At 42.4% G+C, this 25,168-nt stretch overlaps 1 protein-coding gene across 5 annotated transcripts in view; it reads left to right on the top strand.

The window, feature by feature from the left end:
• The window catches only part of LRCH1 (leucine rich repeats and calponin homology domain containing 1), a 196,309-nt gene extending 171,815 nt beyond the window's left edge, over positions 1-24,494 (top strand). For 2 of the 5 annotated variants that reach the window (XR_009400036.1, XR_009400037.1), the window contains 4 exons: positions 361-498; positions 4,827-4,904; positions 13,632-14,202; positions 22,059-22,148. Coding sequence is in view for 3 of the 5 variants with exons in the window: in XM_059378049.1 (XP_059234032.1) it covers positions 361-498; positions 4,827-4,904; positions 13,632-13,838 (423 nt within the window). In the remaining 2 variants the exon portion in view is untranslated. Of the gene's footprint in view, positions 1-360; positions 499-4,826; positions 4,905-13,631; positions 14,204-22,058 lie in introns of those variants that run through there. The other 3 variants (XM_059378050.1, XM_059378051.1, XM_059378049.1) reach the window with 2 other exon arrangements.
• The last annotated feature ends 674 nt before the right edge of the window (positions 24,495-25,168 follow it).

The raw sequence follows: 25,168 nt of genomic DNA, 5'->3' as shown, positions 1-25,168 counted from the left end.
TATCCCTTTATCCCTCCTCTACTCCTGGCAGACTGTCAGAACCAGTTGGACCTGCTTTCCATTGATCACCTCATTCTGGTTTTGTATTTCCATAGCCAAGGCTGAGGCAACATTGAACTCCAGAAGTAATTCCATTATCCCATTCACTCAACCTACTAAAAATATTAGGCACAGTTGGATTTGTTTTTCTACAGCAGGATTTTTACTACAATATCTGTTGGAAAAAGTTAGATAATGAAAGTGTTTTCTAAGTGTTCCTATTCTTCTCCTCATAATGAAGTTAATGTCTCAATTCATAAACACTGTATTTGACCCTCTGTTGCCTGTTGACAACTGGATTCCCTCTGATTCCTCTCCCAGAGCATCGAGATGAGACTCAAGGTCAGCCTGCATGAAGACCTGGGGGCCGCACTCATGGACGGTGTGGTTCTCTGCCACCTGGTCAATCACATCCGCCCGCGTTCAGTTGCAAGCATCCACGTCCCCTCGCCAGCAGTTGTAAGTAACACCAGATAAAGGGAAACTAACATCCACATAAGACAAATTTTGGAGTACAGTGTTGCTTGTTAAAGATGCCAGCAGGGTCCCTGAGGATCTCAACATAGAAGAGCAGGAAAGAAAAAGCTCTAAATGAAGCAGCAATCTACCAAAAAGGGGAAAATATATAAATATGTAAATAAAAAGAAAAGAATTTATTTCAAAGATAAAGCACATCACGTTAAAGGAATTACTGGTTGGGGTGCTAACTTTTATGGCTGTACGGATGTAAAGATTCATTTCTCACGAGGGGTTACTTAAACAGTGAGGAGTCTTTCCAGACAGCTTTTTTTGGTTGGTGGCTTCTCTGCTAAATGGAATGTCTTGGGATGCTGGGGTGGCTCAGTTGGTTAAGCAACTGCCTTTGGCTCAGGTCATGATCCTGAAGTCTCATCCCCACATTGGGCTCCCAGCTCCAGTCTGCTTCTCCCTCTGACCTTCTCCCCTGTCATGCTCTTGCTCTCTCGCTCGCTCTCTCAAATAAAATCTTAAGAAAATAAAAAATAAAAATAAGTGGACTCTCATTCCTTTATTAGTCACTGAAGAATTTAGGATGACTCTGAAAAGATGTGGGTTCTATGTAAAATGACATTTTAAATAACCCATCAAGCCAGAGGTTGGTCAGCTGGGCATTAATTCAACGATTCCTCAATGCCTCCCTTTGCTCAAGGTACACAAGTTACCAGGACAGTAGTGAGAAAGGCGGATTTGCGAGACTCTGCTAATGGCTTAAAAATCCTCATCTCTGGGGTGCCTGGGTGGCTCAGTCGTTAAGCAGCTGCCTTCAGCTCCGGTTATGATCCCAGAGTCCTGGGATCAAGCCCCGTGTCCTGGGATCAAGCCCCGTGTCGGGCTCCCTGCTTTGGCGGGAAGCCTGCTTCTCCCTCTCCCACTCCCCCTGCTTGTATTCCCTCTCTCACTGTCTCTCTCTGTCAAATAAATAAATAAAACCTTAAAAAGAAAAAAGTCCTCATCTCTGCTGTAGGGGAGATGAAGCTAGAGGTGGGAGCCTCTGCCTGGAGATCACAGAGCGTGTTTCTTTCCACCCTGAAGGGAGCTACCAAGTCCATTTTATGGTCATTCAGATGAGGGTTGGGAATCAGGGATCAGCTTGTCTCTGGAGGCTAGGTCAGGTTCAGGCATGAGGACAAGAAAGAAGAATTTCTGTCCACACCCTTCACTGTTCATTAAGAAAGGAAGAAGAGTTGGGACGCCTGGGTGGCTCAGTTGGTTAAGCAGCTGCCTTCAGCTCAGGTCATGATCCCAGCGTCCTGGGATCGAGTCCCACATCGGGCTTCTTGCTCAGCAGGGAGCCTGCTTCTCCCTCTGCCTGCCATTCTGTCTGCCTGTGCACGCTCTCTCCCCCTCTCTCTCTGATAAATTTTAAAAAAAATCTTAAAAAAAAAAAGAAAGGAGGAAGAGTTTAAGGGCTAAGAATGCAGGGTTTGGGTACAAATGCCACATCTACTTATAAGCCATATGACTTCAGGCAGGTATTTATTTATTTATCTATCTATCTATCTATTTATTTATTTATTTTAAAGATTTTATTTATTCATTTGACAGACAGAGATCACAAGTAGGCAGAGAGGCAGGAAGAGAGAGAGAGGGAGGGAAGCAGGCTCCCCACTGAGCAGAGTGCTGGATGTGAGGTTCAGGCTCTGTCCCAAGACCCTGGGATCATGACCTGAGCCCAAGGCAGAGGATTTAACCCACTGAGCCACCCAGGTGCCCCTTCAGGCAAGTATTTAACCTCTTTTTACCTTGATTTGTTCTCTGTCATGGAAATGTTCCTGTGAGGATAAAATAAGGCACAATGCAAGCCATTGTTATTGGTGTTTGTAGAGCAGATTTTCGAAAAATTCGGAGCCCCTAATTTCAAGGCCCAGTGCTCATAGAATACCACATGATGAATGTTCTTCTCCCTGCCTTCCTCCCAGGAAAGCCTTACCATAGCATTACCTTTTTTTTTCTCTTTTTAATTTAAATTCAATTAGCCAACACATAGTACGTCAGTAGTTTCAGATGTAGTGTTCAATCATTCGTCAGTTGTGTGTAACACCCAGTGCTCATCACATTGGCTGATGGGCATTAAGAAGGTCATAGTGGTATTTTTTGTGCTTTCTTTTCTCTTGGCATTAGGTAGCTGAGGATCTCATTCCAGCTGTCAGTTTCCTTTCTATATTGTGGAACACATTTTCCCTTTGAAAAGTTTTACCACATTTACCTCATAAAAGCATGGGGGGCCGCCTGGGGGGCTCAGTCACTCTGCCATGGGCTCAGGTCATGATCTTAGGGTCCTGTGACTGAGTCCCCCATGTCTGGCTCCACGCTCAGCAGGGAGTCTGCCTCTCCCTCCACCCGCCACCCCCCATTCATGTGCATGCTCGCTCTCTCTCTTATATAAATAAATAAAATCTTAAAAAGAAAAAAAGGAAATCATAGGGGGAAAAAGATGAGTTTGTCTTCTCTTTCAAATCTGTCTCAAGCTTACCTTAGTTTGGGCAGCAAATTCTGTCCTAGAATCCAGTATGAAATTTTCCAGTGTTTTTTATGCCAAATTCTTATTTCATAATTGTTCCCAAATTATGAGAAACTATGACTCCTCATAGCTTCCAATTTGAATCTATAATTGTATTATTCATAGTGAATCTGAATTGTGTACTAAGCATTTTTATATTAAGCCTTCAGGACATGCTGCATTCATCTAGAAATCTTTTGATTGTCGACCTATTTTCTTTTTTATTTATTTACTTTAAAGATTTTTACTTATCTATTTGAGATGGGGAGAGAGAGAGAGTGGGAGCACGGGGTGGGGCCGAGGCAGAGGGAGGAGCAGACTCCCCAGTGAGCAGAGAGTCCGATGTGGGACTTGATCCCAGAACCCTGAGATCATGACTTGAGTGAAGTCAGGCACTTAACTGCCTGAGCTGCTCAAGAGCCCCTATTTCCCTTGTTAAATAATTTTTTTTTAATTGAAAAAATAACGGGAAATAATGCCCAACAAGAGAAAATACAGAAACTCCGGGGGAAGGAAAAAAAAAAAACAAAAAACCCAGCAGTCTTTATTCCATAAGCCGAAGACCACTGTTAACATTTTGGATTCTCTACAAACTACTAGCATCCTTTCTGCATTTAAGTTGTTCCTGAATTCCGAGCTCCTCGTGGATACCTTTTAGTAGTTTTTAAAACTTACCAAAATCTAGAGTTTCCTCATGCCATCAAAATTCCTTCATAAATACCCATTTTAATAACTGTAAGATATTTTAGCTTATGTTTTCATATCACAGTTTTCCTTTTTAGAGATACGGGCTGTTTCCAAATGTCCACTTAGCAAACATTCTTGAGTGAGTGTCTCAGAGCTCCTCTGAGCAGCCTGGCCGTGCTGCACGTTGGAGCCTGCTTGGGTCCTGGTCCGAGCCCTCACTGTCCGTGCAGTGTCTGCGCAGGCTGTGCTCTCTAATGCAGAAGGCTGCTCCCTACCCTCTCTCCACATCCCCTCACCTTGAAGCTCACCATGCAGGCTCCCATTTCTCCCTACTTCAACATCTCCGGAGCTAAGCTATTCTTGACCCTATAGAACGGAGTTAGATTCTTTTCCCTGCTTTTTTTTACCCTCCTTATCGTCATGTCACAACCAAGACCTATACCATACTGTACTGTAATCTCCTTCAGCTTACCAATAGTTCCCACTGGACTGGAGCTAAGCGACCATGTGGCTTGCATGTTTGGCTTCCACAGGTACACACTTAGCCCGGAGCAGAGTATCTGACCCCCGGGAAACCCTCTGTTTGCACCATCATCACTGCCCTGACAGCACTGGGTGCCTTTTCTAACCACATTATTGTCAACATTAAGCAGTCTAATTTTTCATTCGCAAAACTACTATTGTCCATTTTCTGTATACCAGGTTGGTGCCATTTTGACTCTTCAGCCCATGGTGTGGTTGAATCTCTAACTATTGTATTTATAGCAAGTGCTTTTCTACCCTAAACCCAGGCAACGTCGTAGAATGAGTCAGGTGCCCCATTTACTTACATCTTTATACACACACACATATACACACATCACAGCATATACAATGTCTGGAAGAATAGAATCCAAAATCTTAATAATTCTTATCTCTAGGTAGATGTTTCTAGATGATATTTATTGTCTTCTTTTTGCATATATATTTTTCCTCCCATGAACATGTGTTAGTTGTGGCATTAGAAAGTTTAAAATTTAACCTGTTAATAAAATTATTTCTCTCTTAATAATTCATTATTTCTGCATATTTGTATTTCTAGCCCAAACTTAGCATGGCCAAATGCAGAAGAAATGTGGAAAACTTTTTGGAAGCATGCCGAAAATTAGGAGTACCAGAGGTAACGTCAAACTTAGTCCCAGAACTGTGTTTTGGTGCAGATTTCCTTTAATAAATGTGTTTGAATCCACTGAATGGATGTATAGCTTTGCACATGCTTTTTAGTCTGTCTTTCTTAAGGAATACTATTAAATAAGTTATATAAAATTTTAGTTTAAATTCCTCTATTGAAATGAAATTAAAATGGCTTGAAGTGGTAGGGTCAATACTGAGGGAAAAGAGAATATTATTTCCTTAAGGTTTTGAAACAAATGCAAAATAGTCAGCTTGAATCTCTACTCCAAGAGCAGAAACTATTGCGGCTTCGGTGAGCCTTCTAGCAGGTTCCACAGGGAAGAATTTTGGAGCTATTGGTTTTCCTTATCCACAGCTCTTAGGCAAAGCAGACCTGTAGTTGACTACTAATCTGTTGATTTCCATTCCGTATAGTTGCATTTTGGTTGTGTGGATCAAATGATCAATGTTGAAAATGTTATAACTATTGTTATTATTATAATGAATTTTTACCAATAATAATAACAATGTTTGCATGTTGCTTTATAATCTGTTACCTGTTTGCAGTTCCGTTTCCCCCCGTTAGTCCGCCGTCGACCCAACTGGCGTTCCCTATAGGCAGCCCAACTATACTTGGCTACTTTCCTTTCTCCCAAGCTCAGTCCTGGCCTCACTCAGCCTGATGGCTAATTTGGGGCTTTTAGAGGACTTCGCTATGAGTAACATAAAATGATTTCTTCAGGAGACAAAAGCCAGTCCACTCAGTATTGGGGGGTAAGTTGAGAAATTCATCATCATTGTGATAAACGGAAATGCACAGAAAATTCCATTTTTAAAAAATTTTCTTCTGTGTTTTCCTGTCTGCCAAAGACAAAGTAACTACAAATTCCGTCATGAAATACTGTTTATGAATATGTGAAGGAATTACACTGTAACATAATTCTCTTCAGTGATTGGAGTTAGGTATTGGAATTAAGAAAGGGTTATTCTCTTTCCTCCCATTTTTCCCCTTTTCCCTCCACCTTCCCTCCCCCCCCCTTCCTTCTTCCCTCCCTCCCTCTTTTAGCTTGTTAAGATTCGAAGGTCAGGGGTTAGTGGTGTAATTTTTTTTCATCTTATTTGAAGACAAGGAGAGACCTATTAAAGCATCATTATGTCAGAACTATATCCATAAAGAAAAGTCTTGTAAATTCATGTTTAAAAAGAGTATAATCTTTATATGATGGACTAAATGTCTTTGTGATCAATCCAGATGTCTTTCAACAGTGTGAATCTGTGTGTCCGTATTACCTGTGTATTATTTGTTGGCTTCAAATATTTTTAAAACTTCCTATACATGCTATTTTTAATAATGTGATTCCATCCTGGGGTAATAAGATTTCCATGTGCGAATCAAAACTATCATACCAAGTTTCAGAAGTTATTTGTGTCTGTGCTAGAAAGCACTGGTGAGTTATGACCTAATCCCTTGTGATGTTTTTAAACTCAGAAAATTTTTTTGGCTTCTGGTGGTACAAAATGAAATGTAGATGCCCTTAACCAAGTGTTATGAGTAAAGATTGGTAATTGCAATTTTCTTTTAAAGTAGGGAAAAGGAAATTAAATTAACATAATATGCACCGAAAAATGTATCATAATTTCTGAAATATGCCTCTAGCCCCATGTCCCATGGCACTAATCAGCAGTTCATAATTTCTGAGAAGATTGAGTTACAGGGAATAAATAACCTTTCTTGCCAGGGTCCCATTCAGCTATGCTTAGTAACAAATACATTACTTATGCCATTTTTGACATTTTTTTTTAAGATTTGAGGAGACCTTCAAGTTTTCATCCTGTATAATGTGTATGTGTGGTTGTATGTATGCTTGCGTGTGTGTGTGTGTACACATATATCCATCCTGATGGATAATCCAATAGCATTTTACCAGTGACTACAGTTACATTAAGCTTTTTGCTACCAGAAAAATTCTGTTGGTTAGTTAGCAATTGAACTTCTTAAGGACATATATTAAATTAAGGAAGGAGTGTTCACATGGAAAACTAGAAATGCTGTTGGAAGGTAATTGGCAGATCTCCCTGTACACACAAGGGAGCTTGCTTTCATCTCACAGAAGTAACGAGGAATACATGATTGGAAATGAGGAAATCTTGTCATCTGGACATAGGATAGTGAGTTGGGGGAGGGGTGGAATGATTCCTTCAGATACATTTCTTGCACTACTGAAGGGGGTTGATGTTATAATGTGTATGTGGCACACTACAATTAATTATTTGCATTAAAAAATTATATCACAATCCTAAGTGCAGAAATTCTCCATATATGATCAGACATTTGAAAAGACTGGTACCAAAAAAAACAAAAAAAAAAAAAACATAGAAAGAGAGAGAACCTATGCCATTACATTTTCTTAATTGCATCACACTTCATATTTGGGGAACAAAATAGTCATTGATTTCCTAGTCACAGACAGTTAATTCCTCAGTGTAAGCTTTTCCTGCTTTCTTTCTTCCATTACTTAGCTTCTCACAGACATTCTTAAGTCACAGAGGTGGTGAATTCTATAGTTTATAAATAAGCTCCATACTAATTGACAGTGATGAATCACCCGGTAGAGACTAGAAGGTCACAGATGTGCTCTAAGCTCTGCATTTGGTGTCCTTTGTCATGGAATCACTGTTGGAAGCTCCAAGACAAAGGCCAGTACTGGCCCCTGATACAATTTTGTGGAATGTGGTTGCTGAGCACTGGGTAGTTAAGTTTTTACATATAAAAGAATCTGAAAAAAAAAGAATCTGAAGGGATGGAATTCATTCTAAAAATGTTCCAATTGTTCTAGTTCATTATATTTTCCTTAGAAGTCCCGGTGGACACAGTCCTAGCTCTGTGCCGCAGGGTGGGTCAAGGTTCATGAAGCATTTCACTCTGGTGTGGATTACCTTTAAATGTGCCTTCTTCAAATGGGTTGCGGTCAGCATACTTGCAGGAGGTTAGCATATGAGGACAGGTAAGGCAACTCTAGACCTCTGGGTGTTATTTGTGATGTCTGGTTAAGGCCAGCTCTGTCCCCTTGGCTCCATAGTCAGGGGAACAGACAGAATTTGGAACAGCAGCTGCTACTGATGGAGAGAAGATATCACAGAAAGATATTAACAATGGGGACCTGGAGCAATTCTGTTAGGATAACAGGAGAATTAACTTGCTATTAATTTGCTATGAGGTAGAGGCTTGCTAATGAGATTGCCAAGGAGAGGTCCTTAAAAATGAACCGGAAGTAGCACTCGCGGGCAAGTTTCTTTCTCAGTGGAGGGGATGACATCCCTTCCAATAATTATTTCAGTGTAAGTCATTTTCCCTCCTGCTGCTCATTTCGGGTGCGTTGGGGTTTTGGTTTTGAGACCACTTCCTCCACAAAAGGGACACAAACAGAGCAAACATAACCCGGAAGGAGAAGAGTGAGTGGGTGAAGGGGATCTGTGAGCAGAGAGAGAGAATACAGAGGTTTGGGGTCAATTACCTCTACAGGTGCTGGTAACAAATTCTGTGCCCTGAGGCCAGCTCCTTAAACTGTGCAGCAGTTAACCATTCATTGAGGACTTCTCATGCAGGCAGTCTTCTTACATGCTCACTGTGGAGGGTTGGAGGTAAATGTTTGATGGCTACACTCTGAGGAAACTAAAGTGGGGAGAGGTGAACCCCTTTCCAAAGCTCAGGCTAGCAGCTGTGTAGCTGCGGATCTGGCGTTGGAACCCTGCTCTCTGTGCCCGAGCGCCCCCCTCTGCAGACAGCAGGTGCTGCAGTAAATTCCAACCACGTTCTTCAGAGCCTCGGAGTCTTTCCAGTAGCCAGCACAGGTGAGGGAAAACCAAGGGCAGGGGAGGAGACTACAGATCATTCCAGCTCCTTTGCATCCGCCAGAGCAGTTTCTCCTTTGCCCATAGTCTATAGTGGATTCCCAGCTACCATTCTCTTTGAGGAGAAAGATATTCTATTGTTAAACACAGTCTGGAAATCCTCGGACTCCCAGAGTGCTTTGAGCTGTAGATTCCATGAAAGCTCATTGGTATCCTGCAGCTCTGTAATTGCTTCCCCTGCTTAGGGGGCCTATTCGGCAGAAGAAGGATTAACCACGGGTGCATCAGGGAGCCTGGGGAAATCTGGGGGTTGGGTGGTGGTGCTGGCACCACCCAGAGCTCCTTGCCGTAATGAGGCCAGTGGTCAGACCGTGCAGGCCGTCTTTGACTTCTGGAGCGCTGCAGCATCAGCTCGACCTTGAAGACAGGCCTACCCTTGGTGGGCTCTCAAACTCTTGAGGATACATTCTTTGCATCACCCAAGACTCTGAGTTTGGTTAACCCTCGGACTCATGAGGCCCTTAATGAACACACTGAGGCTTCTTTCCTTGGCCTGTAAACTTGTAGAAGATTCGTGGTTGGCAACTGGGGGTTTCCAAGTTGATTCAAATTGAGGGCAGTGTGGGGCTCTTATTAGTGTTGTCGCAGGTCCAAAGAAACATCTGATTTATGAAGCATTAAAAGTATTAGAAAATAGGTATTTGTTTGGCTCACCAGGGACATTTTTCTACTCGGTTTTAAATAAGTAGCCTTGCCCTCAGACCTCTCTAAGGAGCAAGGTCCTTAATTTAAGACATTTGCTCTCTTTAGAGGAGGAGGGAACTTCATAGTCATTACTGTCTGCAGAGGAGAAGTAGAGAAGAGGATTTGGGCAGCAGCTCCTCTTAGTGGAAGACTCCTTGGGCCCCCGCCTGCCTGGGCAGCACAGAGGCCAGGGGCTTGCGAGACCGCAGGGGATCCCTCAGCTTCTGCATGGGCCAAATGGAGTTAAAAATAAAATCCTAGAGAACATTCAGATTCTGACAATGATCATGTTGACCTAAGTGGTTGATCAAGTTGACATTGTGACTGAGTTGACAGAGTTGACATGGTGGCCGAGTCTTCTTTGCAATACCTTTCATATTTGCCTTTTGTTGTTTTTTTGTAATGAGATAGTGATATCTGAAAGTAACAGTAGTAACTTCCCTACTGTCAGTGAGATTTTAGGAAATTTGTAACTACTCTGAATTTTTTTAATTGACGTACATTCTATAAATTGAATATGCAACTCTTTTTTGTTGTTGCTTTAATCTTGTGAGAACAGGAGAAATGAATTCTTTCTCTTTGAGCTTTATGCCTCTTTTCTTCCCCCTAATCAGTAACTTTAGCATCAATTAAATCATAACTAATAAATAATTTTGGGGGGATGGGATGAGATTATTATTACAAAGTTTAATTTTCTATTTATATTGGTTAGTCTTGAGGTCAGATAACCAGAGGTGTAGACTGGCACATTTATTATTTTATTAACAGCAGTTTTTAAATTCATAATTTATTAAAAAGGGTCAGTCTCCAGTGTGTAAAATCAGGTGCATTTCTTAACAAGTAGTATGTGTTTACCATTGAGAAAATAAGACTCCTTTCCCACTGTGTGTCTCCTGATAGCAGGGTCGCCTGTGGTCAGCAGTTCATATGCGCATTGTTGAGAATAAACCTTTTTATTCTTTTTTAAAGATTTTATTTGTCAGAGAGAGAGCACTCACAAGCAGAGGGAGTGGCAAGCTGAGGGGGAAGCAGGCTCCCCACGCAGCAAGGAGCCTGATGTAGGACTTAATCCCAGGATCCTGGAATCAGGACCTGAGCCAAAGGCAGACACTTAACTGACTGAGCCACCCAGGCACCCCAAGAAAAAACATTTTAAAAGCAGCACCTTCAGTTACAATTCTAGATAAAGTAGTTTACTGATAATAACAGTTTTCCTATAAGTCCTTAAAATTGATGATTAGTTCTCAGATATTTGGAGAAAATTCTAGAAATCCTTCATTACCTCACCCCACCCCTCCAGATTTTATACCTTGTCCATCAGCACTTTATTTTATTTTATTTTATTTAAGATTTTATTTATTTATCAGAGAGAGAGGGAGAGAGAGCGAGCAAAGGCAGACAGAATGGCAGGCAGAGGCAGAGGGAGAAGCAGGCTCCCCGCCGAGAAAGGAACCTGATGCGGGACTCGATCCCAGGACGCTGGGATCATGACCTGAGCTGAAGGCAGCTGCTTAACCAACTGAGCCACCCAGGCGTCCCTCATCAGCACTTTAAATGTTCAGAATTACTATCAACATTCCTGATCCTTGTTATCTTGGATTTAAAAAAAAAAAAAATACTTTTTAGGTGTTGACCTTAAAAATTAAAATTATATTTAAATAAATTGAATATATTCTAAATTTCCTAGAATTTAGACTATATGACGCTCACAACGTTTATAAACCAGATCTTTTGCCTGATCTGTCTACATTTCTGTTTGTGTCCATAGTATTCGGGGAAACTGGGCTAATCTTTTAATAGTAACCTTAGTCACACATTTTTGAGTTGACTCTAAGAGAATCAGTTAACCTCTGGCGACTGTGATTTCTGTTCTCTGTGGTGGGAATTAACATCCACACTTGTTCTGAGGACTCTGATTATGTTAACTGTGTTTTTCAAATGCCTGCAGTCATTACTAAAATTTTGAGTGAAATTTGGCCTCCTTAATTGTCTCTTTAAAATTTCTTCCTTTTTAGCATTTTCCTATTTTAACTGTAAGATAAGAAATGTATAATCCCTAAGTCCCTCTCATTACGACTGTAATTTGGTAGGCATAAGGGTCAGAAAATTCATTTCTCCCAGTGGTTTCAGCCCTGGTTTCTACCCCAGCATCCCCTCAGAGGCTGCCCCAAGGGCTGCTGAGGGATGAGGGACAGAATCAGAGAGCAGGTAAGAGAGGGCCCCAGCAGCCTGCACTCTCCCGGTTACAGGGATTCCAGTTTTTGCCTACCAGATGACCTTAGACCCATGCCTTTTCCTTTAGAGATGATGATTTAGTTTAAACCAGCCACTGTGGACTGTGAGTCTAGCCCCTACCCACTTTAATCTGAATTAACCCCAGAATCTGTGGCATCATGAAATTAATTCCAGGCAGAGAAGAGTGTTGTGTTTTGGTTCCCCGTCTGAGACGTGTGCTCCTGAAGAACATGACAAGGACAATCTGATTCAAGTTCTTCGATGGTACTGCCAGGTTGCAGGCCAGACATTTCCCACAGGGTTCCAGGAAATGTATTAAAATACACCCTAGAGGTAGAATGATTTGCTTTTAACATGGAAATACCCACTTTTGTGAAAATCACATTTCAGTCTGTCGATGCCTTCTGTCTTAGTCTGCTTTGCTCAGATTTCACTGGTTAAAGCCCAGCATTGCAATAGAAAATTCTGATTGCAATAAAAACTTCTTTCTTTAGATGTTTCCCCATCTGCTTCGTCCGTGACCCGCCTCTCTCTCCCAGTGAAATCAAATCTATGTGTAGCTGTTTTAATTCTTAGGAAAGTAACAGTGGTAATTTGATTCCTCCAAATCCACTTAGAAAAGATGCATTATCTGTATAGAATATTAAGGAGACTTGATATCTTTAAAAAGTCTATCCTTCACAGCTGCATCTCTACCTTCATAAATTAAAATAAGAGTTGAATGCTTTTCACCTTATTCATCCCACTTGCTATTGTAGTATTCCTATTTATCTGAGGGCATCAAGCTAATTTCAGAGGATATAAGCAAGACAGCATCTCATATCTTAGAATCTTTCAGTGGCTCCACGATTTGCATCTGCCTTCGCAATGAGGCTAAAATAAAGGGTAAAACTATGGCAAAATATGTTATAAAATATAGATTACATATTTTTTAAATGCTTTGCCAATTTTGAAATAAAGCTGCGTTTATAAAATATAAATATTTTCAGTTCTTTTTTAATTTGGACACAAAACTACTTCTCTTTCCTACTGACCTATTAGTTATAACCACTATTAATGAATGGTAAACTGTGGTCGTTTCCAGTTGAGGAACTCAGTGAGTCAGGAAACGGTTTGCTGTAGCTATCCAGCTGCAGATATCCAGAGGCCGACTCAGAAGACTTGTGCCCCACTGTACCTGTTTAGTGGTGAAGAAATTCACCTAACAGCCCCATGTGGGCGTGCACTTTCATTCTAACTGCACATCTAGGAAGGCTCCTCTAGACTTTGGCTTATGGGTGGCTGCAAAAACATGAAATTTAATGTACTTTCTGACACGTGTTAGGAACATAATTAAAACCAGCATTCCCCAGAGTTTAATCAATAACCCTTAAAACAAGAAAAAAATTAGATGTACGTATCACCTATCAGCAAGAACTCACTTATATTCATTCAGTCTTCGTAAACCAGGCTGAAAACCACATTGAGAATAGTGAGGACAGGTGGGGACTCAACTTGGAAGTTTATATTTTTCCCTTAGGTAAGGTTATGTCCTCAGTGTCCCTAGTGAAAAGCTCTTATTTTTATGCTCTTGGTGAGCATGTGATAACACTGAAATATTCAAACCGTTTCAATGCCAGAATGACCTATAAATTGCAGAATGTGCCATTCCTTAGTGATGGCATTCCTTAGTAGAGGATTTCTTTGTGCTGTTTGCAGAAAACACGTTGGGTATGCTGCTTTTCTTTTGTAATGGGTTAAGAAAAATCTTTGATGGTGGAATGGGTTTTACCTGCTTGAAATAAGGGGTTACTCTTGCCATTTGCTAGTAACCAGAAATGTGTGCTTCTTTCCAGCTGTTCTTCTGTGTATTTTTAATTGTATGCACTGTCTCTTTCTGTTCTAATGGCTGCCCACGGAATAGGCCGACCTCTGCTCTCCGTATGACATCCTGCAGTCGGACTTTCATCACATTCGAAAGACTGTTGACACTCTGCTGGCACTTGGGGAGAAACCCCCACCACCAACTTCTGCCCTCCGCTCCAGGGACCTTCTAAGCTTCTGTCTTGTCCATATTCTCTTTATAGTGCTGATCTATATCACTTACCGCTGGAATGCTCTGTCCGCCTAACGCCTGCATGTGTGCCCACACTCCCTCTGCTATGTCACCCTGATCCATTGCAGGCCCCTTCCGCCATCTGAGCCTTTGCCTGGCCAGCTTCCCTCCCTGTCATCTCTTGAGTGATCTCTGGAGTTCTGAAGCCGGACATTATGCGTCCGATTTTCCCAAAGCACAAACTATTTCATAGAACGCAGTTGCCATTAAAGAATTTCTCCCACTTACTGGGAGACAGCGACCTGTGTATCTAGACCTCACGCTTTCTCATTCCCATAGTGCCGGCAGCAGTGCACTGCAGTTCTTCTCTCTCTCCCAGGGAGCTCCTCTGCCCTGGGTAGAGCGGAAGATTCTACAACAGGAGCAGAGGGGATTTAGGGTATGGAAATCTTTCCTTTGGGTCAGTGTCAGATCCTAATTCGGGACTGGGCAATCGTGTAGAAGGGCTACCTTGCAGAGGAGACAGAAAACTGGCATTTGGGGCCCTATTTGGCCTATTAAAGTCTTTAGCAATACCATTATTGACCAAGTTGAAAAATGCCATCGGCAAATGACTGCTTTGCTGGCCATGCAGTTGGCTTCCTCCCTGTTGCTTGCCATGGGAGCTGTGAGGGGCACCAGGGAGCATTGCTGCCCACTTCCACAGGGAGGAAGCCCCTCTGCCCTGCCCAGCCGCATGAGACCTAGCTGTGCAGGGGGTCGCTGGAAGGAGGGTCCATCGCTGTTAGAGTGCCACCTGGAGGATTCGTTTGCACATCACTTGGCGCATATTTTTACTTTTTGCTCCGTTAGGTCTACTCTGAGCTCTTAGGAAAGCATTTTCCAGAAGGGATTTTTATTTTTATTTTATATTTTTAAATAATGTAATGGGTCGTTTCTCTTTTTTGCTACATCACATCATAACTTCAGGTCAAGAATGTGATGGATTTGACTGTATTTGCTTTCAAATAAAGCCATGAGTCATGGAACATCTTGGCCCTAGCACTTGGGTTACTATGGCAGAAGCCAACAATAAGAACACTCTTATTTTAGAAGAATGTAGTGTCCCTAATGACTTGAAATGTCTATTTAGCCTTTGTTTTCCAGTGACATTAGCAAGCTGCTTCTACCTTAAGTGAGCTTACAGGATTATATATAGTTAATATATAACTTTTGGAGCAATGTGATCAGTTTATAACTAAAAGAAAAAACCCACTAGAATCTTTTCTTGGCCAAGATATTCCTGGTTCTGGGATGTCTTTCTCTAATATGAGAACGTCCTGCCCCATGGTTCAGACAGCTTCCCCTAGGCTTCACATTACATCTGGTTGCCAAATACTGTTTCTTAAATTTGGGAGATGATGACATTAACTTCCTCAAGATAAATTTCTAGTTTACTCAAATGCAAACAGTCTACATCAATGGCTTCTAAGAAGATAATTTTATTTTTCTGAATGTTTCCATGAATCCAGGGAACTTGAGAATATGGAAGAACCACACAGAAAAGTATATTTATAAATATTCTTTGTTGCTAAATTATATTTTCTAATGGGAATATTCTTTACATAAGAATACCTTGAGTTACCTGAGCTGTTCCCTCCTGATTTTGTGTGGATCGGTGAAATACAGGGTATGCAGACGCCATTTAGCTAACCTCGGCTGTGTATAAATAACCCACAGATGTACTGAATTGCTTTGGTGCTATCTTGTACTCTTCAATCTGTAACACAATAAAAGCCCTTTGTGCAAAGCCTAATGAGCACCCTGAGCCATAAGTTGTTTAATAAACACATTGCGGGTGATTATTACAGGTTCCAATCAGCCCATCGATGCCCTGACCTGTGCCTCCACCCCCCACCCCAGAGCAGCTCTCTGGGTCTCCACCCAGCTCTGCAGTGCACTGTGGCTTCCCTTAATGATCCCTGTTTGGGTTTTTTTTTCTTCTTCTTCTTCTTTGGGAGGGGTGGGGAGGCAAAAGGGAAGAAGAGTTATGACTTACAGGGTGGCACTTCAAAGGAAATTCTATCGATAAAAACCGAGTAGAGCAATCATGTGAGATCAGATTTAATTTTCAGTGCTGACCTGATGGCATTCTTAGGCTGTGTTCATATTTCAGTCCTGGCATCAAAGGATCCTTTGGATGCGCTTTCATTTCTCAAGCCATTAATGTGTCTGTTCCCTAATGTGCTGCTCCTCTTGGGATTTGTGGGGTGGTATATATTTTTTTTCAATCAAGTGGTATGGTAACTAGCAGAACACAATTAATTTAGCCCTTTAGGCAAAAGTTGGGATGAACTGTCTTGCCCATTGTCAGGCTGTTCATTTCTATTTAGAATATTAAGCTTCTCCACGGTTCTTCCCTGAGGTACCCGCACACCAACCCATATGCTCGCATGAGGCCCGCCATTACAACATGACTGGGGATGTAAGCTGACGTGTGTGTCATCTGAGCGGTGGGCAGGGATTTAGTTCCATGATTTATATGTGCATCCTAAATCTCCTTCCTCACACAAGAAGGACCATTTTTCCAGTACCTTCAGTGCCTGATAAAAGGAACCCATTGTTTATTTATGTTCTGTCATTGAGATAGAAAGATCTATTTGAAAGAGAAAGTTCTCTTTCTCCAGCTCCTCCAACTGGTGACAGCTCGCCCCTCAGTATAAGGATTTCCACAATATGTCACAGCTAATATCTATTCATTCCTTCTATTTATGGATTTATGATTCACATGTGGCTCAGTGTTCAGGGCAAGACACTCACAGAATGTGAGTAAGACAACCAAGTAGGAATTTCATCAATGAAAATAAGTTTAAAAAAAAAAGGTGCTTGATACCCTGATACCTTTTTTTGTGACTAAGAAATTAAATTCAGTGCATGGTGGCTAGGGTTATCTCTCTAAAATCCATGTTGCTCTATAAGGACAAGACATCCTAAGGGCAAAGGATGTCTCACCTTATAGGGTCCAGTACTGGACAACGGATTAAAATTTCAGAAGCCTGAAAGTAGTTTTGGATTAAATGAAAAATATTTTAATACCATTTTATTTCAGGGGATTTGGGTTTAAAATTAGGATTCATATTTGGAAGTAGTTCTCAATAAACAATCAGATATATAGAGAATGTGCACTTTTTTCCTTCTTTGAGACCATCAGGGTCCAGTTCCTTGGCTCTTCAGTGTGATTTTATTTGTGCTTGTGTTCATTTATTCGTTCTTCTAATACCAAAGGAGCACTCTTAGAGTAAGGCTCTGTCATAGACCTTGGGGATACGTGACCCTGTCTTCAAAAATCCTGCAGTCTAGACCGGGGGTCAGCAACATTTTTACCAGATGATAAATATGGCAGGCTTTGTGGGCTCTGCAGTCTATGGGACAGCCACTCCGCTCTGCTGATAACAGTCTGAAAGCAGCCGTCAGCACCCCCTGTGAACAGGGATGGGTGTGTTCCAGTCAAACTTTATTTAAAAAACAGGCTGTGAACTGACTTGGCCTGCAGGCAGTGGGTGTTGGACCCTTGACCTAGTGGACAAAGCAAATGGGAATTCAGGGTGACACAAGATTCTGTAAAGCAGGGGATCAGACCTGGTGGGGACTGGGGAGTCTGCAAAGCCTTTCCGGAACTGTGATGTTTTTACGCCGAGACCTGAAAGGTATATAGGAATCGCCAGGGGACAGGGGTGCAGGTTCGGGAAGTGAGGAAACGAGCAAATACGTGTGGAGAATGAAGTATTCCCGAGGGAGGACGCACTAGGTGGTGGCAGGGTTGGAAGGCAGAGACTTGAACGGAAGGTGCCAAGTCTCTAGGAGTGGGACGTGGTCTCTGTTTTGGGAAGAAACCGACTCCAGAATGCTCAGATGGCAGGAACTTGAAGCTCGCTCATGTGAAAATAACATAGATGGTCCTGCTTCAAGTTCAGTCACTTCAAGGGCAGGAACGGGCATTTGAGAAACAGACTGGCAGATCTGAACTACAGCATGCATCAGTGACTTCATCATAGTCCACCGGCTGGCCCAGGAGGAAGTCCCTGGCTCTGTGGGAGCACAAGGAACCGTAGAAAGAGGAGAGCCAGGTGGCCATGCTCCCGAAAGGCCTCTTCCGCCTTGCCCAGAGGTCTGTTGCTCTTGATGAGAAGAAGCCCAACAAACCAGGTCGCAGAGCTAACGCCTGTCCCCGAATCGAGGGTTCTGTGACCCCCCACCCAATGTGAAATTTGATGGTGCTTCTCAGGATAGAGGCCCTTTTCTGTCCCCAGGGCACAGATTCACCTTCAGATGAAGGAATTTCTGGGCAGCTGCCTGATGTTGTAGAAAGAGCCCGGGGTGGGAGAGGAGACGCGTGTTCAAATCCTGGCTCCTATACTTACCTGCTTTGGGACTTTAACAGTTACTTAACCTCTCTACGTATCAGTTTTGTCATCTGGAAAAGAGAGCTATTACACCTGCCTTACACAGCTGTCCTAATGAAATAAGCAATGCAGATCCGTAGTGTTGGCCCCCAGCGTGTAGGAGGGGCCCCAGAGATCTTTCTGAGTTCGCATTTACTGTTTATGGCTTCCCTGTTTGCTGGGGCTCTAGAAAGAGTTGGGTGACAGGCTGTGAGGGAACCTTTACCGATTCCGCCATTGGAGAAGCAACACAGAGCACGAGCTCTTCAGGGGCCACGGGAAGCACTGCGTTTATGCAAGATACTCCTTTATGACTCTGCCCTGTGTTTTAAAAGGAAACACAGCAGTGGTGCTGTGTTCTCCAGGAAAGCCGCTAGGCTCCTCTAACGATGGATAATTTAAATGCATTTAAAGACAGTGTGAACGTACAGTCATCTCTGCTTTAAATCCCTTTCATCCAGGTTTACGTGGCCCTTCTCTGTCACTTCTGATCAATTATAAATGTACAGCCATTCCTTCTCTCTCCCAATTCTGGGTCACTTCTGAGACCCTCCCCCCAAAACCCCCTGGCCTATGCAGAGGCAGGACTAGTGTGGTGGAAGATGGCCTTCAGGCCATCCTGGCTACCCTCTTCATTTCCAGCAGGCTCCCCTCGCTCAGCCTGTCAGCCAGTGCCTCAACTCATCATTCCTATCAGTCTTCATTCCAGTCCTGTGGTAAAATAACAGAACTGCTGCGTTTTTATGTTTCTGTTACCTTAGTCCAGTCTTTGTAGATACCTCCGACACCATCCAAGTAATCTGAGGGCACTTCCGGGTTTCTTCAGGGCATCTGAATGAAAGGAGAAAGGCAGAAAGGAATTGAGAAGTACCTTTTTATGTCCTCTGTGTACTTCTCATTGCCAGCTCTGAGGGTGTAAGTCAGACTCGTGGGCTCCACACTGGATTTAGGAGTGAGGAAGAGACCAAGAAGGTAAGAAATGCCACTTGGAAAACTAAAGGCCAAGTAAGGTAGCTCAGTCTGTGTCGTCTCCAGAAGTCCTATCAGTGAGAGGTTGAGATCTCAGTACTTTCCCCTCCCTGTCTCTTTGGAGCCCCCAACCCTTCCCAACCATGGCCACTAGCTTGGAACCCTGGAGCCAGCACTCCTCAGAGGGACCAGTGCAGCCATTAATGGGGCCATGTTGCATCTCAAGCAGGACCGAGTTTAGGGCATGTAGCCCCATAAAAGCTATGCTGTACACAGAGTTTAGACCCTGTGGAAATATTAATTCGTGAATTCAGGCACACTTAGGACTTCAACACTGTGGTCAAAAAGCAAAGTGTCTTTCAAAATGCCTTGGGAGTATTTATTCTTTTAAGATTTCTATTTGCGTTCCTCACCGAGCATTCTATTGATCTGTTACTGCTTTTCTCGATGATTCATTGAATCAACATGTCTCATAAAACCCTTTGTAATTTGATCCAAATACTTCTTTAGAGTTTGTTGTTTATCTTTTAATTAATTGGGGTTTTTAAAAAAGATTTTATTTATTTATTTGATAGAGAGGAAGTATACAAGCAGGGGGAGCAGCAGCCAGAGGGCAAAGCAGGTTCCCCAATGAGCAAGGAGCCCGATGCTAGGCTCAATCCCAAGACCCTGGGATCCTGACCTGAGCCAAAGGCAGATGCTCAACCAACTGAGCGTCCTAGGAGCCCCAATTTGGGGTTGGGTTTTTCTGTTTTTTTTTTTTTTTTCTTTTACATTTAGAAGCTTTAAACTTTAAGGCAATCAATTGTTTTTATCTTTTGTAAATTTTGGATCATTTTTTAGCTTAGAAAATTCTCCATTTATTTATAAGAGAGAATGCTAACGATTCATCTCTGTTTTATTAGGAGAGATGTTCATTTAACTCTTTATTAATTCATTTTGAATTGCTTTTAGAATATGATGTAAATAGAAGACTTTAATCCGCCCCCCCCCCCCCCGCAAGTAATGCCTCATACCAGAAGCTTAACCATAATAATGGCCATTTGTAATTTCCAACAAAGCCTGATGTCAACTGGGGTGCTGTGGAGATCATAAGAATGGGTTAAACAAACACCCCTGCCCCTGTGGAACCAACCTTAGCAATGAAATGCCAGATTGAGGTGCTTTCACAAGCCTGTGACAGGTGGCATGGGGAGAGGATCTACCCTGACATCTGGCTATGGCCCATCTTGGCCTCTTGCATGGCTCGTGATGCCCAGCTCACACAGAGCCTCCCATTCTTCCTCAGGCTGACACGGGGCTACTAGGTTGTCTAGCAGCGTGAATGAGTGTCCAGCAACTATGCCATTGACAAGATAATCCTATTATGGTACAGAGCAGACATGCAAAATAATGGTTAAAATTGTGTTCTAAAGAATCAGTTGCCTTATGTTGACGTGGCCATTTCTTAAGACCTGGTGCCAGACAGAGTCTGAGGTACTCTGCATTTACCACAAGTTAGGGAAGGACGAGGGATAGGGGTCATAAAGTGATGGAAAGAGTACAGGAGATGACATTTTCAGATGGTGGAACAACTTACTGGAGATGTCACGGCATGTCCTTTGAAGATTTTTCTAAGAGCGGCATGCCTATATCTGCAGTAATTTATGGAGAGTTCTGCACTGAGGAGGCAGGAAGATCTGGTTCTTCAAGCAAGAGTCACATGAAATGAAGCAGAAGTGTCCAAGACCCTAACTGGCTCATGTTAAACCCTGCATCCACTGCCTGGGGTGTGACACATATCTCATTTAAACTGTCCTTAAAAACCACACTCGTTGGGCTGTGGAGGACAGACCGTGATCTGTAGACAAGAGTAAGTATTTGCTGGGGAGTGTTTTCCTAGCCAAGGAGACTCCCCTCACTCCAGAGCCAGATGACAAAGGTCTGAGATTATTTGGTTGTGTTCTTTTATAAACTGCTTCGTTGAGCTTGCGGGTTCTCCACCCAAGGAGTGATTTGCGTTGATTATTTTCCTTGACTTGTATATACCGGCCATTTCCCAAGAGCAAAAATACAACATGAGAAAGTAACAAGACATTCGTGTCTTTGACAGTTTTATGAAAGAGTCCTAAAAGAGAGACTGTTGAAGGTTGTGGTGAAAATTACTTATTTACAAGGCTGTTCATAAGCCATGAAGAAAGGATACCAAGGCTACCAGCATACCTCTATTTCAGAGACCACAGCAAATAAAATCAAGGTTTATGGTCAGTAGAAGGGCACATGGTCTGTATAAATGAGTGTACTAGTTCCTTTACAACGTGTGAGAGGTTCTGTGCCATTTTGCTTTGCAAGAATGTAATCTAATATAGTCTTGGTGTTTGGTTTCCACCTGACTCTTTAGCTCAGTTATTTAGCATACAGGTTGTTTTTGTTTTTTTTTTTAAAGGATTTTTTAAAGATTTTATTTATTTATTTGACAGATCACAAGTAGGCAGAGAGGCAGTCAGAGAGAGAGAGAGAGAGGAGGAAGCAGGCTCCCTGCTGAGCAGAGAGCCTGATGCAATGCGGGGCTGGATCCCAGGACCCTGGGATCATGACCTGAGCCGAAGGCAGAGGCTTTAACCCACTGAGCCACCCAGGCGCCCCTTGTTTTTTTTTTTTTTTTAATGTTTCAACTATTGCTTATTTCAAGATGCTTGGGAGACTTTCTGAAACAACCTTCACTTGTGAAAAATCGTCATTTTCTCTGCAAAGATGGAAAAGATCCTTGCCAATGGGTTGAAAGCAAGGGAGGGAGCACAGTCCGAGATACTCAGACAGGCCTATGTCAGAGCTCAACTTAACTCCTGTCAGTGGTGTCCTCTAAGATTTTATGATTATGTTTCTGGTCATCTAAAAATTGACATTTTCTTCTTCTTCCTTTTAGGAAAAACTGTGTCTACCCCACCACATCCTTGAAGAGAAAGGCCTGGTCAAAGTGGGCATTACCGTTCAAGCCTTACTAGATGTAACGGTAACAAAGACTCTGTTCACATGAAACCAGCTCCTCTCTCCTTTGGGTCGGTTCAGACTCTTGTCTCGTCAGAGATCCTGAACTCTGCTCTCAGCACCTGTTCCTCCTACCCTCCCGCTCACTGCCTGTCCGCTCCCTGGCTCTGGCTGCATTGAGGGGAGGACAGAAGGGAAGATTTTCCGCCTTTCAGAACTGACTTCCATTGTTAAGATTTGAGAGATGTTGACCTTAAAGCCAGTGAGGGAGCTGCCACTGAAGGACTGAGCAGCACATCAATGCCTTTTACAACCTCCTTCATCCCTTCCCCGCTCACCTACTGCCATTACCAACACACCAAGCACAACCGTTTTTGCAACAAGATGCACTCGTTTTATTCCAACCAAACTTCTTGTGTATTTAGTGGGGGGAGGGGGACTCAATCAGGTATTCCACCACCAAATTTTTCAAGACGTTTCTTGAGACCATTGCCTTTTAAAAAACTATTTTCGACATACAAAATATTTATATAAATATTATTTATTAGTGAGTTGTTATTCATCCTTTGGATGCAAATTGTAAATTAGGAAACTATTTTATTACTGCTTTTTTGTGGTTAAACACTTTATTTTAATATTATAAATATTGAATTATTTTCTATCCTCTTTGGTGTGCAGTAGTTCTAGGTCTCAGTAATCATGTTTTCTGGTGTATGGGACTCAGCCAAAAAAAAAAAAAAAAAAAAAGCCAAAAACAGGTGCTTCTTTGACAAGAACTGTTTTCTGGGGAGGCATTATTTACACTTTGGTTTATGGAACATTGGTTTTATTTATATTTCTGCATTCCATCCAGTTTCCTACATTCCAGCAGCCCTGTTATCCTCTCATATAACGAACTGACTGAAATCAAGAGAGCACCCCAAAGTTATTTGTAAATAGCTGTGATGAAAAAAAAAAGGCATATTAAACTTGAAGATGAAATGTGAACAATTATTTTTTTGGATTCAGACTTATTTTGGTATGCACAAAACATTCACGTTTTAACACAAAGAAGTAGTAAGTGTTAGCATCATGTGTCTTGAAGTATAATTTTGCACTGTAACTTGGCTAACGAAAGAAAGTCTAGCACCAAAGGTAGATAGCAAGGAAATGGTCTAGGTAAGTAGAGGTAATAAAAAGTGCATTGTTTGATCAAAAGCTTTTGTAAGGACAGCTTTGACTGAGTGAGTGAGAATGGCGGACGGCACATGGGACCTGGATCAGGAAACCGGCCCTCCTCACACCCGCCAGTCTTAAAAGAGGAAACGATTCAGAGCAGACGTGCTCATTGTGTTGTAATTTAGTTGGCGCTTCCATAAAACGCTGTGAGATTCATGGTCTCTGGTGTGAGACCACAGAAATGAGTTAGCCAGTTGGTGGGGCAGCTGCCTGCTACACCAAGGCAGGCTTAGGAGAAGGCTTAGGTAAGTGGTGTCCGGAAGACTGAGTAGCTTAGGAAGGAGGAAGTTCCGTCAACACATGACTTGAGAAGAGCCAGCAAAGGAAAGGGACCGCCCGTGTTGGCTTGAGACAGCCACGTACGGTGTCACAGACATGGTTACATGCATGCGCGTTGACCCCGCAGTTACAGATAGCCTGGTCATTCGTCTTTCAAAGTCTTGTGAAGGCTGACGGCAGCTTCACTTCTGTGAAAAGCCACTGTAAGTTTTGAGAGCAGCAGCCGCCACAATTCATAAGAGAAATAGAAGGGCAAATGCAAAACAAGACAGCAGGAGGGCGGTATGCGGTGAACACAGACGACCTTCGGTCAATGCCAAGACTGCCCTCTGCTGGGCGAGAGATGGGGGGCAGTCACTGGAAATGGTCATTTGGATTGGCAGCTAGTAGTTATTTCCTATCAAATGTACTGTGCACTTTAACCTAACTTAAAATATATTTTAATATTCTTATGTACTGCACAAATACCTGTTTTGTCAAACAGCATAATGATGTAAAAGAGAAAGGCATCTTGGGCAAAGAGCGTATTCAATGTCAACAACATGCCAAGATCGATATAGAAATAGGAATTTTGACTGCTGCACCTTGATGAGCATTCAGAACGCAGGGTCCTGAAATATTTTTTTACATGTATATATGGCAAACATGAAGCTCTGTAATCCTTGTTCTGAGAGATTTTTTTTCCTCCAAATTAAAAATATTTCTTTTGATACTAATCTTCAGTATTTTTCTTAAAGTTGGCTGTATAATACAAATGGCTTCCATATTTTGTGCAATGGCTTTTTTTCCTTTTAAATGCAGTCCTTGTATGGCTAAGACGTCTTCAAGATCCTTGTACACTGTTGATATGTGCAATAAAATGTGCATGGCCATCTGAGAGTACCGTAAGTGGACAGAATGTACATAGTGCAAATATCCTTTCTTTTATTATTTAACAGCCATTAAAACTTTGAATTTGTACAAACCCTCTTCTGCCTGACTTACCCATCCAATGCAAAGGTTGACCAGTCACAAAAGAAATCCTAGAGTGTTGTTGCTGAAATAGAGAGTAGCAATTATCTATATATATATATATATATATATATATATATATATATACACACACACACACACACACAAGGTGTGTGTGCGTCTATAATATATGTATCTTCCAACCTTTTTTTTTTTCCTCGAACTAAAATCTTCCCTGGAAGCGGAGAACACACAGCAGTTAAAAGTAGCATTGCTGTGGTGAGGGGGAGTGGAGAGGTTAGACGTAGGACCCTCCACCTGGCCCTTGGGTGGTGGCTCCAGAAGGTGTCACTGAGGAAGTGCGAGGGCTGTGTGGTGCGTGTTGTAGAACCACAGGATCTGGTCCTCTCTCCTCAGCTGCCCCCAGTGGGATCTGACCAGCAGGGAGTGAAGTGGCTGACAAGCTTGTGCCCCCATGAAGACGGAGGTTTTTTCCCACACGCGCAGCCTGCCTCTGGTGGAAGAGTAGCTGCTTTGAAGAATTCAGGTGAAAACACAACACAGGACACCAACAGCCCAAGTAAGCAGGGATCAGGGTCA

The sequence above is a fragment of the Mustela nigripes genome, chromosome 15 (genome assembly GCF_022355385.1).
Source record: "Mustela nigripes isolate SB6536 chromosome 15, MUSNIG.SB6536, whole genome shotgun sequence".
In the NCBI taxonomy this organism is placed as follows: domain Eukaryota; kingdom Metazoa; phylum Chordata; class Mammalia; order Carnivora; family Mustelidae; genus Mustela; species Mustela nigripes.
Note: the sequence above shows the minus strand (reverse complement) of the source record. Positions and strands in the feature narration are given on the sequence as shown.